This window comes from Myotis brandtii, unplaced genomic scaffold (assembly GCF_000412655.1).
Source record: "Myotis brandtii unplaced genomic scaffold, ASM41265v1 scaffold634, whole genome shotgun sequence".
NCBI classification, from domain to species: Eukaryota; Metazoa; Chordata; class Mammalia; order Chiroptera; family Vespertilionidae; genus Myotis; species Myotis brandtii.
Window position 1 is genome coordinate 1,706,050 of NW_005370427.1, and position 18,350 is coordinate 1,724,399.

General features: G+C 46.5%; 1 protein-coding gene across 13 annotated transcripts in view; it reads right to left on the reverse strand.

Moving 5' to 3' along the window:
• Positions 1–18,350, reverse strand: part of WWP1 (WW domain containing E3 ubiquitin protein ligase 1) — a 76,800-nt gene that overhangs the window by 31,271 nt on the left and 27,179 nt on the right. For 3 of the 13 annotated variants that reach the window (XM_014528443.1, XM_014528452.1, XM_014528453.1), the window contains exons 4-9: positions 17,091–17,174; positions 14,951–14,979; positions 12,668–12,806; positions 11,690–11,814; positions 2,124–2,261; positions 1,978–2,041 (exon numbers count right to left, since the gene is read on the reverse strand). In XM_014528443.1, the coding sequence (XP_014383929.1) occupies positions 1,978–2,041; positions 2,124–2,261; positions 11,690–11,814; positions 12,668–12,806; positions 14,951–14,979; positions 17,091–17,174 (579 nt within the window). Of the gene's footprint in view, positions 1–1,977; positions 2,042–2,077; positions 2,262–11,689; positions 11,815–12,667; positions 12,807–14,816; positions 14,850–14,950; positions 14,980–15,166; positions 15,344–17,083; positions 17,175–18,350 lie in introns of those variants that run through there. The other 10 variants (XM_014528449.1, XM_014528448.1, XM_014528444.1 and 7 more) reach the window with 9 other exon arrangements.

An 18,350-nucleotide genomic window follows, 5' to 3' on the forward strand; every position in this document is an offset into this window, starting at 1 on the left:
AGAGAGAGAGGAGAGAGAGAGAGAGAGAGAGATGCTCTGAAATATCTTCAAAATGCTTGTGGAAAAAGGTCAATTTCAAACTATTGTAATTCTATTGATCAGAAGAAGCTCATAATTGTAGTGCTTAGTAATAATAATTTACAATCAACATTTGAAAACTGCAAATAAACAGAAACTGGAAACAAACAGAAACCACACCCACGAAAGCAGATATTGTGACCCTCCCTGGCAGTGGCCAGTGGCCGGCCTGGGTGACACTGTGAGCCCTGGAGGGAGAGCAGTCCCACCACACCCCCCTCCGTCCACTCCCACAGAGCAGCCTGGCTGCTATCCCAGGGCAGGAGGACAGGGACACTGAGGCAGGAAAGTTAAAACAGGGCCAGACAGGGGAGGCAATGGGCAGCCAGCCTGTAACTAACAAGCCATTATCTCCCCCAGCCAAGGACACAGCAAGTGGTTAAAAACCTCCCTGAGGGGAGGATGCAGAGGGAAGGGAGGGGAAAGGAAAAGGGGCCATTTTACCCCTAGGCAGAGAAGCCTGCAGTCTCAGGCTTGGCAAGATAAGGCTGCCAGGGGCTTCTCATGAATTCTGGGAAGGCCACAAAGTAAAAGTAAAAGGGACCTTGAGAATTCATCTGCACCCAAAGAGTCAGCAGGAGTTTTATAGACAGGAGGGTGTATAACGCCTCGAACCCGCACCCCACCTGCTCTTCAGATGAGCTGAGAGCCTGTCTGTGCTTCCTAAGCCAGATGCATAGGTTTGCTGGCTTTGCTTTTTCAATAAAGGCACATGCTCTAACTGCTTTAACAATAGGCTTTCACAGTGCAGTCAAGGTCTCTGTATAAATCCATTTACACGAGAAGACCAGGATGAGGTTGGGTCAGCTCTCCTGCTGGCTCAGGGGGCGCTCCTGTCTGGTATCACCTCTCTGGTGTCCCTGAGAGGTGCCTCTAACAGCTTCGGCTAGGTTTTCTTTTTAAATATAAGTCAGATCCCACCCCTCCCCTTAAAAGCCATTGTACCAGGAGTGAGATCTAGACTTCTCACCATAACCACACAAATACATTTTAATGAACATAACTGTGGTGCCCTTTCAGTCCTTAATTTTGTCCAAGTAAATTATAACATGGACACTAAATACATTTACTTAAGCCAACTCTCTCTGCTCAGGGCCCTGCAGGAGCAGGGAGCGCTGGGACTGCGACTAGTGAGGTGACCCTGTGCTGGAACGTGCCTCTCACCCAGCAGGCCCATTCACAGCAACCAGTCTACCTTCAGGTGTTCTGGTTGTTCCATTATATTTCACCTACTACATGCTTTTATTCCTATTTGATGACCGCACACAGAAAGCCTCTCTTAATTACCATCTAACGTAAATGTGAGCGAGGATGAGAAATGGCAGGCTGGTTTCTGGGCAAAGACCACGTGTTTTCTTCCAGGGTCCACAGGGAGCTGCGGCTCCCACAGCAGGAAGGTCCCCAGTCCCCGCCCAGCCAGCCTGCTTCCTGATGACTTGGTCTACAGGCAGGCGGTAAAAGCCCACTCGCAGTAAGAGAGAATGAAGCTCCGACACGCTACAACATGGGCGAGCCAGACACCGAGGGTCCCACGTTGTACGACTGCATTGATATAAAATGTCCACACAGGACAACCCCGGGGACGCGAAGTAGACTAGAGGCTGCTGGGCCGGGTGGAGACGCGCGCTCCCTGCGGGTGATGTGCGCTGTGAAATCAGACAGATGGACGGACGGACGGACGGACGGCCCCAGCTCTGCGGCCCACCGCTGGTGTCCCCCTGAGGGCTACTGGGGGATGTGCATTATACCTCAATACAGCGGGTTTTCAAACTGCTTTCTCAGGAAGTCAATCAACATGACGTTCTAAGTTCTAAGGCAAACGCTAAGCTGAGGCTACAGGAAGCCTTCAGGCAGGGGGACGGCCCAGTACTTTACCGCGAGCGTGAAGACACTTTCTACCTGCTCGTCCTGGCCGAAGGCTCTCCGTTCTCACGTAAGGCATCACCATTCTGCTGTATTTCTACTGAACAACGAGAAAGAGAGAAATTGGATTTTATACCTCCTGCTGATGTTTCCCTGAATTTTGCAGACACACAGGAGCTTACTGGTTGGGGCCGAGCTGCAGCTCGTCAGATTTTCTGGCTCAATCGCCAATCCGTCCAGCACCACCGTTAACTCGCCAGTTTGCACTACGCCGTTCTTGTTCTCCAAGGAAAGTTTTAATTGTTCTTTCACTCTTTCCACTAGAAAAAGAAAATCCTAATTTGAAAGCTTCTGCTGTATACAAAAATGTTTCAGAAACCAGAACTGCACGTGCAGCATGACCGACGGCCCCTGGCTGCGCGGGGAGGGTCCTTTGCGTCCGGCCCTCCACCCAGGCCGCTCCCTCCCGCCTGCTCGCCCCACCACAGGCTTCCACAGCACGTCAGCGCCCTTTGCTCGGCATGAACCTCAGAGACATGTGGACGACAGGCCCAGCCTCGCCCGGACAGGCTCCCGGCCCAGGCCCCTCAGACCTGTGCCCGCAGCACATCCCTGCCAAGTCGGACAGTGTGGCCTGATTCAGCTGTGCACCCAGCTGGGTGGTGAGTGAGCAATCAGGCTGCTTCGAGCCTCCAACTCCTCCAGGCAAAATGGAGGTAGTAAGAGCATCACACCAAAGGGACTGTCACAGGTCCAAATGCAAGGGCACACAACACACGTGGCCCACGCCTGACACAGACGCGCTCAGTGAGTGGTCCCTCTGTGACAACACTTTTCCTCTAAACAAGGCCGACTGTGTCCTTCCTGCATGAGGGTACCTAGTTCTTCCTGAACCCAAGGTCATTTCGCTGCACCTTCTTCTATCCCACAGAATATGTAAACCTCGTGATCAAAGAAAATCTTGCAGAAAACCCACCCCAAACATCTGTACCAACATAGATCTCATTTCCACTCCACATCACAAACAACAACAAACATGACTCAAGAAACTTGAGAAAATACAAAAGCTAAAACACACACACAAGAACCCTACAAAGCAGGCATCTGGCTTTACCTAGGCTAACGGTGCAGACCTGAAGAACCCAGACTGGCTCCATTCTACTTCACTCACCCTCTCTCCACTCAAAGTACCTGCAATTTGGTGATTTAGCTTCTTGTCCTAACACACTTAGCCGTTTGCACCGCCTCTCGAGGCATAGCCTCGGAGTCCCTGCAGGCAGCGCTCAGTGCAGGCCTCTGTGCGGGTCTGTGGGTGTGTTTTCCGGCCCATCCCCAGACTCGCTGGCCTGCAGTTCACACTGCCACTGCACCTCCCAGCGTGAAGGTGTTCCCCACCGTCTGCTCCTGGCACAGCCAATTCCGAATTCTAGCTGATACGCCTCTGCAGATGCCTTTTCCTCTGGAGCTGCCCCTGCCTTTGGTGTCATGCTTGTCCCTGCACGTGTCCAGGCACCTCTCTCGACCACACTGCCTGGGACAGTCAGGGCCTGGAGAGTCACGTTTCCACCAGTGCTCACTCCCTGGCTGCCATCTCTTCAGTTGTCTCCTCGGCTCCACCCTCCACTCCATGGCTCACCACTGCCTGTGAGTGGCCAGCTACACTCACTCCTCTCCACCCGCCCGGGCAGAGCCGCAGGGGAGCAGCAGACTCTTGGCTTCCCAGGAAGGCTGCCACCCTGCTGGCCGGGCTGGTGCCTGTACCACCATCCCTGGTGGCGAGTGCATGCTGGCCATCACCTAGGCGTGCTCGTCTGGCTGTGTGAGGGCAGCCCGGACCCAGCTCAGTGCCCTGAAGCTGCTACCAGCATCGTCCACAGTTCTCCCTCGGTGTGTAAGCTTTGCTTTGCCCTGTGCTTTTTAACATGTGTATTTTATTGTTGACAGTATTACAGATGTCCTCCCCCAATTTTCTCCCCTTTACCCTCCCCCGCCAAGCCTTCACCGCACTACTGTCTGTGTCCATGGTCTATGCATATAAGCAGGTAAGTCCTTTGGTTAATCTCTTCTCACCTACCCCAACCCCTCTTAGATTCATCAATCAGTTCCTGATCTGTCCATCTGTTCCATGCCTGGGGTCTTATTTTGTTGGTTGATTCATTTTGTTCATTAGTTTCCACATACAAGTGAGACCATGTGATACTTGTCCCTATCTGACTGGCTTATTTCACTTAGCATGATGCTCTCCAGGTCCCTCCGTGCTGTCTCATAGGGTAAGAGATCCTTCTTTTTCACAGCTGCTTAGCATTCCATTGTCTTTGGCCTCCTTTTTAAAGAAAGGGGGCCTTGGAGATCACTCTGCAAATATCACCACTGCTAGAAACACCTGTCGGTCCAGGACCTACTGCTCTGCCGGTTGGGGTGGTGTGGTGTGTGTGTGTGTAAGTGTGTATGCATGTGTGTTACATCATCTGCTCTCTCACAACTCTGAACATGGAACACTGGGCTCTACCATGTTTGAATCATACAATTGGGGCAATCACATGACAATTCTCATCTACACTGTATGTGTGGGGGGATTCTATTACAGTGCAATCCGCCAGCTCAGATCTCTCCATCCATGGACAGCAAGCTCCTGCTGTATGCAGGGGCTGTGGGAGCAGATGTGTCCTGGCCGCCTGGCGTGGGCTCTGCCTTTCACTCCCACTCATCCCTCCCTCCCTGCATTGACACCAGCCCTGGGGGGATGCGGGCTCCCCCTTTCACTCCCACTCATCCCTCCCTCCCTGCATTGACACCAGCCCTGGGGGGATGCGGGCTCCCCCTTTCACTCCCACTCATCCCTCCCTCCCTGCACTGAACACCAGCCCTAGGTGGGCGGCTCCTTTCACTCCCACTCATCCCTCCCTCCCTGCATTGACACCAGCCCTGGGGGGATGCGGGCTCCCCCTTTCACTCCCACTCATCCCTCCCTCCCTGCATTGACACCAGTCCTGGGGGGATGTGGGCTCCCCCTTTTACTCCCACTCATCCCTCCCTCCCTGCATTGAACACCAGCCCTGGGGGGGATGCGGGCTCCCCCTTTCACTCCCACTCATCCCTCCCTCCCTGCACTGAACACCAGCCCTAGGGGCCATGGGCATGGCTCTGCCTGGGGGTGCAGGTCCTACCCTCTCAACTACATAGCAGCCCCCAGGACAGCACAGAGACCCTGTCTTCGCCATCAATGGCACATCGCAGACTCTGACACAGACAGGTGCTTGATGAAGAAGGCAGTGCTGTCCTCAGGGAACTTGGAGCTACTCTCCGACCTCCCAGAAACCCCTCCTCAGTGTTCACAGGACGGAACAGTCGAGGTCTCTGAGAGCCGGGCACAGACCAGGGCAGTATCCCGGAATCCTGGAGTTGTCGAAAACGCACACTGTCCCCACAGAAAACAAAAGGTCTTCAAAAATCGTTTTTAAGGCATTTCACCTTTCAAATTTAGCTCAGAGTCACATCTGAACCTATTTTTAAAAATGCTTGCACACTGTATTACTTATTGCTAAGTATTACATTATCCTAAAATACAGTCACTTAAAATAACACCGGCCGCCTCTTATTGCTCAGTTTCTGTGCTCAGGGGCTGGGGAGGGCGGTGGGTGCTGCAGGGACAGCCTCTCGGGCTTCACAGCGCCTGTGAGGAGCCTGAGACCCAGGCAGAAGCTGCACTGTCGTCCAGGCCAGCCCCAGGGGGCTCTGTGCCTCACGGCGGCCACATTCCACTTATCACCCAGACCATGCGCAGGAGGGACACCGAAGCAGGAGGCTGGCCGACACACGTAAACGTGAGGGCAACGGACGCAGACCCAGAGTGAGCGAGGCGGTCGGCAGGGCCCAAGAACAAAGCGGTGGTGACTCCAGGCCCTCCCAGCACAGACCTAGCCAGTGCGCCCCAACGCACAGCCCGTCGGGCTCCCTGCCCATCAGGTACCAAGATAAATCTCAGAATCTATAAAAGAACTTACAGAAAAAACAAAGTAATAAGTGTGCAAGAGGAAAACAGAACTACCAAATACAGGATTAGAAGGGTTCTCTGAGCAGAAACATAATGGAAGATGAATTAACTTTTATGATCAAAATATTAAACTTCTATAAATTAAAACAGGATAAAAAAAGAGGCAAATGATTAACTGGGAGGTAAAAAGTAAGAGCTCTTCTAAGTTAGTGAATGAAAAGCAGCAAACCAACAGAAAAATGTGCAAAGAGTAAGACAGTCATGCACGATGAAAGAGAAATGACCAACAAGGACCTGGATTCATTGATGCTGAGCGGTGCGGAGAAGAAAGCTCTTCCTTGTTGTCAGTCAGGGTGCACACACTCGTGGGGGCCTCCCACCCGTGCAAGGTGAGGACGGCCTGGCAGGAAGGACAAGCCACAGCCCGAGCCTGACAACCGCCCATTCCCCCTGACCTAATCATTCAATCCTAAGAATCTAACACAGAAATGCACTCATATCATCAGATATAAAACACTCTCTGTTCTATACCTCAGCTTTAAAGTATCTTCGTTTGTGCTGACACTAAGTAAATTTCTAAAAAGAGAACTTAAGACTTAGTAGCCTAAACAAATAACTAGTATCAGCTGGTAAATAAGGCTAAAAGCAAAATCTTTTAAAAAAATATTTTTATTGATTTCAGAGAGGAAGGTAGAGAGAGAGAGAGGAACATCAATGATGAGAGAGAATCATTGACCAGCTGCCTCCTGCACCACCACCCCCCCCCACCCCACTGAGCCACACTGGGCTGAAAGCAAGTTTTTAAGTAACATTAACGCTGTGCTCTGTCCTCCAGTCTAAAGGCTTCTCTGCTGTTTCCCTGCCGTTCAATGTAGGAGAGAATGCTCCCGTGTAAGTGAACTGAACAGATTTCTAAATGGTTTCCTTGACAACCTAAGTTCTCGGTTTGACTCCTCCATCAGACACTCCTCTCTGGAGAGCTGTGGCCCGTCAGACTCAAACTGAAATATGCAACGCAGTCCTGCACCCACGCTCCTCTCTCACTCTCCACCAGGGACAGTGACAGACTCTCCTGACCTAGCTCTAGCCAGGCTCCCGAGCCACCTGCTCAAACAGCCCTCCCCTTGGCCCACAAAAACTGCACACTCCCAGCATACTTCCATCCGTGCCCTCTGCCCCCGGAGTAAGAGATGTGAACAGACCCCAGCACAGTGCCTGCCAACTCGCCATCAGCACCCCACGACGCCCGAACCCCCGGTATAGGCCTGAGCCCCCCTTCCTAAAGCTTTACCAGAAAGGGCTTAGCTGCGAGGGTGAGTCCCTCCTCTGCCCGAGATGGGCTTGTCCCTCCTCCGCCTCGGGTGTCCTTCTCCAGGGTCCAGCGCCACCCGTGCCGTGCAGTCATCAGGAAGGCCAGGCCCGGTCTCCCGGTGTCCACGGAGGACAGAGGTGCCCGAATGCTCTCACCAACGTGTCTGACGTTTCACTCTCCTGGTTCCACTCGCCCCTCTCCTCCCTCGCTCCCTTGCTCCCTCTGAAGGCTGGCCCTGCCTGTGCAGTGCAGTGCTGATGGGAACCTCCCTCTGGCTCTGGTCATAGCGGACAACAGAGGCATTTTCCTTTGCAATTTAAGAACCGGTGGGGCTGAGAGGGAGAAATCATCTCAGACATAGGTGTCTAATCCTGATGACACAGAGAAAAGAAAGCTACAACACCACGTGTATCCGCAGAGCCAGTGAATGAACGTCCATCATTCAGCCTGGTGTTCATGTGATCTGCACACGCAACTGAAGGTTAATTGGGGCAAAAACGAGGCTTAGACCACAAGCGTTCCGTGTCTGAGAGGGCTGTCTGGGCCACGGCCTTGGACACGCCGCCCAGGCTCCTCCTTAAGCCGGCGAGGCCTGGGCCTGGAGCCCCTGGGGCTGAGGTGAAGCTGCAGGGACCCCCGTGGGACACACAGATCCTGATGCTGGCTTGGCTGTGGGTTTTAGGAAGGCTGTGGGCGGCTGTGTTCACACGACACCATGAAGGCCGAAGAGGTGAACGTCCTCAAAAGCAGGAGATGACCTACTCAAATCAGTCCACCACCCTCCCCTCCCCTCCCCCAAATACATCAGGAGAAAGGACATGTGGAAATAGACATGTTTGAGAACAAAATGTCAGGGCCTTGAGGACAGGAAGGAACTCGCCTCATAAACCTAAAGTGGGTCGATGACCTTGACAAGGACAAACATCCTGATGTGGAGACTGCTGGGTTCACATCACAGCAGAGGAGGGGCGGGGGTCAGAAACAGTCCTAGATCTAAGAAAGTAAGAATATAATTAATTTATGGGTTTCTAACTTTCCTCAAGTTATCAGAGCCCACAGGTAGAATATGCCACTTCTAGGAAGATGGAAAGCTTTGCACCAAGCATATCAAGAACATCAAAACAACACAGGCAGTTTTATTTTTAAAAATCACAAATAACTAGAAATAGGAGGATAAGCTGCTGGTGAATGGAAAAATAAAGAGCAACTCAGGTCTGATTTAAAAGATTGCAGAGGTCAAAAGAATAAATCCTTAAGTTGTATGGAATATTTCTAAGATCTTAAAGGCAATAAGATGCATTGATTCACATATGCTATGAGGAAAGCTAGAAACATAATGGTAAACATCAAACGTAAAAAACAACATTGGAGGCAGCAAAGCAGGAGTTACCAACAGAAGGGAGGCCACGTGAGCAGAAACGAGATGACGCCCACAAACAAGGACGCTCATAGGAATACGGCGCAGCGAATGGCAGGGATCCCAATGTGAGAGGAACTTAGAAGCAGCTACATTTGGGAATTTTCCTAAAGCAAAACACAGATTTCAGACGAGCACTTAAGAAAATGAATTAAGAAGCTTCCAGAATCGACCCTTACAAGAAAGCCAATCTGATACTGACTCTGAAAAATTAAAACTCTACAAAAGAAACACGTAAAGCAAACAAACAAAAATAAAGGAAAGCTATTTTTAAAAAACAAATAGGAATGGACTCTGGTTTTGAAACACAACATAATAAAAACAGTGCGGGCTGCAGGCCCACAGGGCAGGCAGGAGCGGCCCATGGGCTGCAGACATTGACATGAATTAAATGAGGTGAAATGCAGAGCCGGCTCCTCAGCTGCACCAGCCTCGCTCAGTGCTCACTGCGGCCTGTGCCTAGTGCCGCCCCCTGCGCAGCACAGACACTGCCCAGCCACGACCACGGGCCACAACAGCTTCCGGAGAGCCGTGTGAGCGAGCCAGGCAGACTCTGCACTCTAAAGCCAGGAGAGAACGACATACTCCCCCCAGCAGACCAGCGTGGCCATATCCGGCCCTGGGAGCGGAGACGAGAAGCGTGGGCTCTGCTCAGGACAGGGGGCAAAAGGAAGTGCAACCTGTTATCACCCGGTCCCTCTGCTCCTCCTCTGTCTTCTCTGAGAGAGTCTTTGTAGTTCATCCTTTTTTTAGGTGATTCTACTATAAATATCTGTCCAATGAAAGACAAAGAGCTAACAGAGAGCATCATTACTAATGAAAGAATGAGATAAGGAGAGTCGTTTCAGCTCCATACAACACACATAAAAAATAGTTCAGGATGAGAGAGAGGTGGACCATGATCTACAGAAAACGTGTCATCCCTACACCAGAATGACAGTCGGAGTCTCTTCAGTTACAGAGGGTTACTACACTTTATGTTTTTATTTGGGAATTGTTTATTACACCCTGTACCAAAAAGGCTTTAGGGCATGTTTAAATAAATTTATGTTGAAAGATAAGGGTAGTTTAGAAAAAGTTACATTCCAATAGCATTTAGACAAAAATACTGAGTCCACCCCACAGCCTGCTTCATTGTCAAGACTAGGGGGCGCTGCTGAGTAAGTGGAACAGCCACACTCATCCATGATCAGAAATTCAGTGCCATGAAACACCGGGGAGCACAGGGGATATGAACTCAGATGTGTAAGAAACAGGTTCCCCAGCGGTTAAGTCGGGAGCTGCTGGGGACAAGGGCATGAGTGAGCCTGTGTGTGCTCACGTGTCCAGTGCTGCTCCATGCTTCACGTATAGCCAGGTTGCATGTGAGGCTCTACTGAACTCTGACTTTTGGCTATGGACAGTGGAAAGCAGTGAAAACCCAGATGAACAGAGAGGCCTTTCAAGCTGCTTACAAATCCTATTACGTTTGTGATTTACAGTTTTATAAATGTCATCTCCAATCGCTCTCACAATATTCCCCACGAGGACATACAGTGTCCCTCTGTCCCTAAAATTACTCTAGAACAGTGGTTCTCAACCTTCCTAATGCCACGACCCTTTAATACAGTTCCTCATGTTGTGGTGACCCCCACCCATAAAATTATTTTCGTTGCTACTTCATAACTGTAATTTTGCTACTGTTATGAATCGTAATGTAAATATCTGATATGCAGGATGTATTTTCATTGTTACAAATTGAACATAATTAAAGCATAGTGATTAATCACAAAAACAATATGTAATTATATATGTGTTTTCTGATAGTCTTAGGCGACCCCTGTGAAAGGGTCATTCGACCCCCAAAGGGGTCGCGACCCACAGATTGAGAACCGCTGCTCTAGAACATCTCGGCCCACAGTGCTTCCTCTGGTTCCAGTGACCACCTCCCCACGGCAGCCTGCCTCGAGGACCGTATCCCAGCTGCCCCTCGCTCCACCAGTTTCCAGGGTCCTGCCGGAAGCCCCAGAGCTCTGCAGACACGTGGGCCCAGGGCTCCTCCGTGGGTGGCCGGCGTCAGTTTGTTCTCTGCTCCTTCTCTCAGCTTCCTCCTCTCCGACCGCGCCCTGAACACCTGTTCTCTGTGGCAAGTGAGAGCAGTGCCGCACAGCCCTGCACCTGAGCCTCGGGACATGCAGACTCCACTCACACAGGTGCCGATCATCAAACACTTTCTGGATGTAACACACCTCCAAAACATAATACCCTTTTATTAATAACCTGTTCCCCTAGGCCAGTGAGTGAATTCTCGTTTGACTGTGGTGACAGGAATGTCTTTGTTGGATTATTTGCTTCATAAGCAGTTTTTGTTAGTTTGCTTTTTAAAAATAAGTCTGTCCGGCCAGCATGGCTCAGTGGTTGAGCGTCGACCTATGAACCAGGAAGTCATGGTTCAATTCCCTGTCAGGGCACATGCCCAGGTTGTGGGCTCGATACTCAGTATGGGGCGTGTAGGAGGCAGCCAAACAATGATTCTTTCTCATCGTTTCTATCTCTCTCTCCCTTTCCCTTCCTCTCTGAAATCAATAAAAATATGTCTAAAAATGATAATAAAAATTAATCCCACAATACCCCCCAAATTGAACTAGAGCTCACTCAACTGATGCCTATCAAAAACCCAAGCCACGTGCTAAGCCAAGAGGTTGAATGAAAGGCAGCCAAGAATATAATCAATCATAAGTGTATTTTTAAAATTCGTCAGGTTGTCTAGGGTCCTATTAATTTCCTATGACTTCTAATCAAAATCAAGCACCTTGGACTCAGAGGCTGTGCTGCAGTCACAGCTCCGCAGGCCCCCATGCCCGAGCAGGCCGGCACCCACACACCCGTGACCTGGGGGCAGCATTTCCCGGGTCAGCGACACCACTCCCAGGCATGACAACTTCTCCCTCAGAAACACAAGCTACCTGTTAGCCTTTGGGTTCCAAGATACGTTCCAAGTGTCTAAGAGAGACTTTACGGAAGCAAATGTTAGAACAAAACTTACACTTTCGGTTGTGTGTTAACAGAGCCTGCCTCAGGTCCACAGCTGCTCTTCCTAACAGAGCATCCGTCCGCAGGGTGTGATGGCTCCACACCCGGAACTCCAGCGTGCTCTGTGCGCTCACACTCCTGCGGGATGAGCAAAGCAAGGACATGCGTCACTCAAGTGCCCATGGCTATTACATCACTTACCTCAATTACTTTTTAAAGCCAGGATTCAGTTTGAGTAAAAAATACTGTATGAAACAGTAAACTACTTGAATTACAAAAACAATACTTACTTTCAAGTACATCAGCACTTTAAAAGCTAAATAAGAATTTTTGTACTTCGCGAACCAAAATACCACCTATACATCAAGAGTCTGAGGCTTGCCCTAGCTGGTTTGGCTCAGTGGATAGAGCATCGGCCTGCAGGTTGAGGATTCCCAGGTTCGATTCTAGTCAAGGGCACATGCCTGGGTTGTGGGCTCGATCCCCAATAGGGGACGTGCAGAAGGCAGCCAATCAATAATTCTCTCTCATCATTGATGTTTCTGTCTCTCTGTCTCCCTTCCTCTCTGAAATCAATACAAATATATTTTTTAAAAAGAGTCTGAGGCTTCACAATAACTATTTCTATTTGAACAAATTTCTCAACATTTAAGACAATTGATGGCACTGGTTCTAATACACAAATTTATAACATTGTACTTCAGAAATGCCAAAATTAAGAATAATTGATTTCTGCTCTATTTCTTTTTGCAAGACAGGAAGAGAAAATATGGCTACATGAAAATACTTTACTTTATGAAGCTAAAGCAAGAATTATTTCGCCTCTTCTGTAAAGGAAAGGAAATTAACCCACAATTTTTTCACTTTGAATTGACTATTCATACTGGAACACAGCAGTCATTACCATGAAGCTTTCCTACGAGATACTAATTTTTAAGATTCCAAGCGGCACACTTCCCTCTGAAGGCCGCGTCCCCTCTGCGGTACTCACACGGTCAGCTGCTCGTCCCACTTGGGATTGGAAGAACTGTTGGATTTTGCTGTTTTCTTAATTTCTCCATCTACAACTACTTCTGTATAGATTGCTGTTCCAAACCAGTTCTTTTTTCTTTTTAGTTTGGCACTAGAAACTAACAGAAACATGACAATCACTGTGAATATATGTAGCCAGAAAGCAGTATTTATACTAATAAATCAATGAAAATGAAACGGTGCTACTTGTGCAACTCAAACTCTTTTCATTGATAGAATGAAAAAAACCCCACTACAACAAGAATATGATAGCCCTAGCTGGTTTGGCTCAGTGGATAGAGCCCCGGCCTGTGGACTGAAAGGTCCCAGGTTCGATTCCGGTCAAGGGCATGTACCTTGGTTGTGGGCACATCCCCAGTAGGAGGTGTGCGAAAGGCAGCTGATCGATGTTTCTCTCGTATCGATGTTTCTAACTCTCTATCCCTCTCCCTTCCTCTCTGAAAAAAATCAATAAAATATATTTTAAAAAAGAAAAAAACACACAAACCAAAAAAAACCAAAACATGAATATGATAATGCCTGAGAACCATTTGAATTTTGACAGTATTATTGAAATATATTGCACATACCCATATAGTTTACTCACTTCAAGTATATAATTCATGGTGGTTGTGCAACCACCACCATAATCAATTTTTAAAAATAGTCACCACCCCAAAAAACACCCCTTTCTTCCCAACTCCCCTTTCCCCAGCCCTGAGCAACTATAGTTGCCCCTTCACCAATACAGGTTTAAACCGTGCGGTTCACTTAGTTTGTTTTCAATAAACATATACAGTATTGTATATGTATTTTTTCTTCCTTATGATTTTCTTAATTGTCTTTTCTCTAGCTTACTTTATTGTGAGAATACAGTATATATACAAATAACATACAAAATATGTGTTAACCTTCAGGTCTACAGTTGGCTATTAGTAGTTAAGTTTTGGGGGAGTCAACAGTTACATGTAGGCCCAGCTGATGTGGCTCAGTGACTGAGCATCAACCCATGAACAAAGAGGTCACTAGTTCGATTCCCAGTCAGGACACGTGCCTGGGTTGTGGGCTCAATCCCCAGTGGGGGGCGTGCAGGAGGCAGCCGATCAATGTCTCTCCCTCATCCATGTTTCTATGTTGCTCTTCCCCTTTCTCTAAAATCAATAAAGACATATTTTTAAAAAATCATTTGATATGGCCCTGCCAAGGCATTAGGGGTGAGTTAATTACAAGTAAATGTTTGACCAAATATAGCAAGCTAATTTTTAAGTTGATGGTGGTGTGCAGGAGGCAGCCAATCAATGATTCTCTCTCATCATTGATGTTTCTATCTCTCTCTCCCTCTCCCTTCCTCTCTGAGATCAATAAAAATATATTAAAAAAAGAATCAACCAATTATACAAAAATAAGTAAAACAATAAACTGATGTCTCTGTCTCTCTCTATCTCTTAAAAACAAACAAACAACCCAGTTATACTTGGATTTTTAGCTACTTAGGAGATTGACGCCCTTAACCCTCAAATTGTTCAAGAGTCAACTGTAGTAACCTACTTTCTTTTTAAAAAATAATTTATTTTCAGTTACAGTTAACACACAATATATTAGTTTCAGGTGTACAACATAGTGATTACACTATGTGATCACCCGATCTGACACCAGACATAGTTATTACAATATTATTGACATATTTCCTATATTTTACATCCCCATGACTTTTTATAACTGGCAATTTGCACATCTTAATTCCTTCCCCCTTTTCATCCAGCCCCCAATGAGCCTGAATTCTGGCAACCATCAAAATATTACCTGTGTCTGAGTTTGTCTGTTCTTTTATTTTGTTTTTTAGATTTCATACATAAGTGAAATTACATGGCTTTTACCTTTCTGTGTCTGACCCATTTCACTCAGCATAATATCCTCTAGATCAGTGGTTCTCAACCTTCCTAACGCCGCGACCCTTTAATACAGTTCCTCATGTTGTGGTGACCCCCAATTTCATTGTTACAAATTAAACATAATTAAAGCATAGTGATTAATCACAAAAACAATATGTAATTATATATGTGTTTTCCAATGGTCTTAGGCAACCCCTGTGAATTGGTCTTTTGACCCCTAAAGGGGTCGCGACTCACAGGTTGAGAACCGCTGCTCTAGATCCATCCATGTTGTTATAGATGCAAAATTTCATTCTTTATAGCTAAGGCACATTCCATTGTATACATGTGGCACCTCTTCCTTATCCATTCATCTATTGATGGGCACTTACGTGGCTGCCATATCTTGGCTATTGTCAATGCTGCAATGAACATAGGGGTGCATAGGTCTTTTGAATTCGTGTTTTGGGTTTCCTCGGATAAATACCCAGAAGTGGAATTGCTGGGTCCTTCTGGTCTCATAGCCTTCGTTTTCCAGTCTATTTTGTCTGACAGAAGTACTGCTACCTCAAGTTTGTTTTTTTTCTCGTTCCATTTACATGAAATACCTTTTTCCATCTCTTTACTTTCAGTCTGCGTGTGTCTGGATCTGGAGTGGGTCTCTTGCAGGCAGCATAGATAAGGGTCTTGTTCTCTTATCCCTTCAGCCACAGTATGTTTTTTTGACTGGGCATTCATTCTATTTACATTTAAGTAATTGTTGATAGGTGTGTAGCTTCACCATTTTATTATTCACATTTTTTATCCTTCTTCTTCTTCCCCTTCTTCCCTTCACCCCTCCTTCTTTTTCAAGACTTTAACACTTCTTATAATACTTGTTTGGTGGTGGTGAACTCCTTTAGATTTTCTTGTCTGGGAAGCTATGTATCTGTCCTTTGATTCTAAATGACAGCCTTGCTGGGTAGAGTAGTCTTGGTTGTAAGCCCTGCCTAGCTATTCATCAGTTTGAATATGTCTTGCCACTCACTTCTGGCCTGCAAGGTTCTGCTGAGAAATCAGCTGAGTCTTATGGGAGCTCCTTTGTAGGTAACTAACTGCATTTTTTCTTGCTGCTTTTAAGATTCTTTCTTTGTCTTTAATCTTTGGAATTTTATCATTATATATCTAGGTCTCTTTGGGTTCATCCTCTTTAGGAGTCTCTGCACTTCCTTTTTCCTTTACCAGGTGCTAGAATTTTTCAGTCATTATTTCTTCAAATAAGTTCTCAAGTCCTTGCTCTCTCTCTTCTACTTCTGTTGCAGATGTAGTTATGCCTGATGTTGTCCCAGAGGCTCCTTGAACTATCCTCATTTTCTTAGATTCTTATTTTTCCCCCTGTTCTGATTGGGTGCTTTCTGCTATCTTGATATCAGCACAAACTCAGGATTTGTGCTTTGCTTTCTAAGACAAGAAGCATTTCTAACCTGTTCATTTTAAACTAGAAACAACTGACCTCACAGTAATGAGTGCCATGGGAACCACAGGGCATCTCCTTCTTACCCTGCCTGACTCCCACCCTCCTGAGGCAAATCTTCTAGTGGTCAAGGCATAGAGCTGCATACACAGCCCCTCCTGTTTTACATCCATGTGGTAGCTCATTACACACTATTCCATGCCCTGCTCTTTCAATTAACAATATTCTCTTAGAACATGGCTCCTAATGGTACGCATACTCATTTCTTTCATTTCATTGTCTACCTAGAATTCCACTGAGTGTGTACGTGTGTATATATACACACATACACATTTATAATAATTTATATATATATTTACATAACACATACTAAAAATTCTACACATATTTATATATAACATATAAGAATGAATTATCTAAAGTCCCCTAACCAAGGCTCTTACATGCTCTTGCAAATGCTGTTCCCTCTAATGCTCTCTCCTGCCAACCTAATTGGAGATGAACTCCGATTACTCCTGCACAAATTCAAGTGTTACCCTCTGTGAGTCCTTCTCTTATACATTCTGTATGTCCATAGGCCCCTGCAATCCCAAGCGGACCTACGACACCTTCTTCTAGGTCCTCACTGCATGCAGTTAACGATCACTCTGCATGGTAACTGTCCCACCACAAATCCCTAGAGAACTAGGGCGTATGTTGCCACATGTGTAACTCTACTTAACAAATATTTGCCCAATGACTGAATGGATGGCTAAATGGATGAAAAAGGCCTTCAGCTTCCTTCTCTATCCAAATAATCATTTAAGGGCCAACTCGATGATGCTAGTTGCAGTACCCAAATTCTCCTACCAAAGAGGACCTATCTTCTCCACACCCAGCACAGGTCCCATAAATACTTACTGGACAAATAAAACACCTTTAGAGGGTGTCTACCATGGAGGCCTGTTGCAACAAATACACTATAGCATGAATCTAAAGGAAGAGATCCTTATGGAATAAATCTGCTGAATTCAGATGGAAAGAAAGATTTACCTGGGAACCACTATTTTACACTATTATGGAAGTAACTTACCAGTTACCTGTAACTGCAACCTTCCACTGTGGTTATTACTAGTGTCAGACCTTGGGGAAGCAGTGGCCATGTCCCAAAATTCAGCTTAAACCTATAAAAAATTCAATTTATTCATGTATTAAACAAGAGATTGTAATTTTCCATATGATTAAAACTAGTCAATCAATTAAGAAAACACACTGATACAATACTGTCAACCCATCACATGCTGATATAGTCAGCTGTCCACCATTTAGAACTGAGACTTAGTACTATAAGCATTACAGGTGAGTACGGCCATGAGCCATGTCTGAATCACTGTGAGAGAGGATCCAGGGTCACGTGTTCATTTGCCCATTTATGACATATTCTACTATTTATGCATGTATGTATTCCTGAACCACCTCAGTAGTTTGCTCGATACCCTTTAATATTTAGTGTGCATTTCCTAAGAATAAAAATATTCTCTCAAATAACGATAGGACAATGATCAAATTCAGGAATGTAACTAGTATGTTATTATTACCTAATATATATTGTATTGCATCAACCGTCCCAACAATGCCGTGTTGTTTTGTTGTTTGTTTGTTTTAAAATATTTTATTGATTTTTTACAGAGAGAAAGGGAAAGGGCTAGAGAGTTAGAAACATAAATGAGAAACATCGATCAGCTGCCTCCTGCACACCCACCACCGGGAATGTGCCCGAAACCAAGGTACATGCCCTTGACTGGAATCGAACCTGGGACCCTTCAGTCCGCAGGCCAACGCTCTATCCACTGAGCCAAACTGGTTAGGGCAATGCTGTTTATTATAATTTTCAAACACAGGGTCGAGTTCAAGTCTATATGCTGCATTAATTGTCATGTCCCCAGTCAATCTTGCATCTTTCTTTTGTTAAAAATATGTTTTTATTGATTTTAGAGAGGAAGGGAGAGGGAGAGAGAGAAACATCATTTGCCTCCTACATGCACCCTGCCCGGGGATGGAACCTGAAACCTAAGCATGTGCTCTGACTAGAATTGAACTGGTGACCTTGGGTGTACAGGACTACGCTCAGCCACTGAGCCACGCTAGCCAGGGCTTGCATGTTTCTTTTTGTAGATACTCTTTTGCAAGTTCTACTTCACTCCTCCATCCCAATTTTTATTTTTTAAATAAATACAAAGCAGAGCTACCTCATCTTTCTTCCGCGTGACAAATATTTTTTAACACATTTATTTTATTTTTTTTGGTCATTCGTATATTTTCTTATAGTTGATAGTATTACAGATGTCTCCCATTTCCCC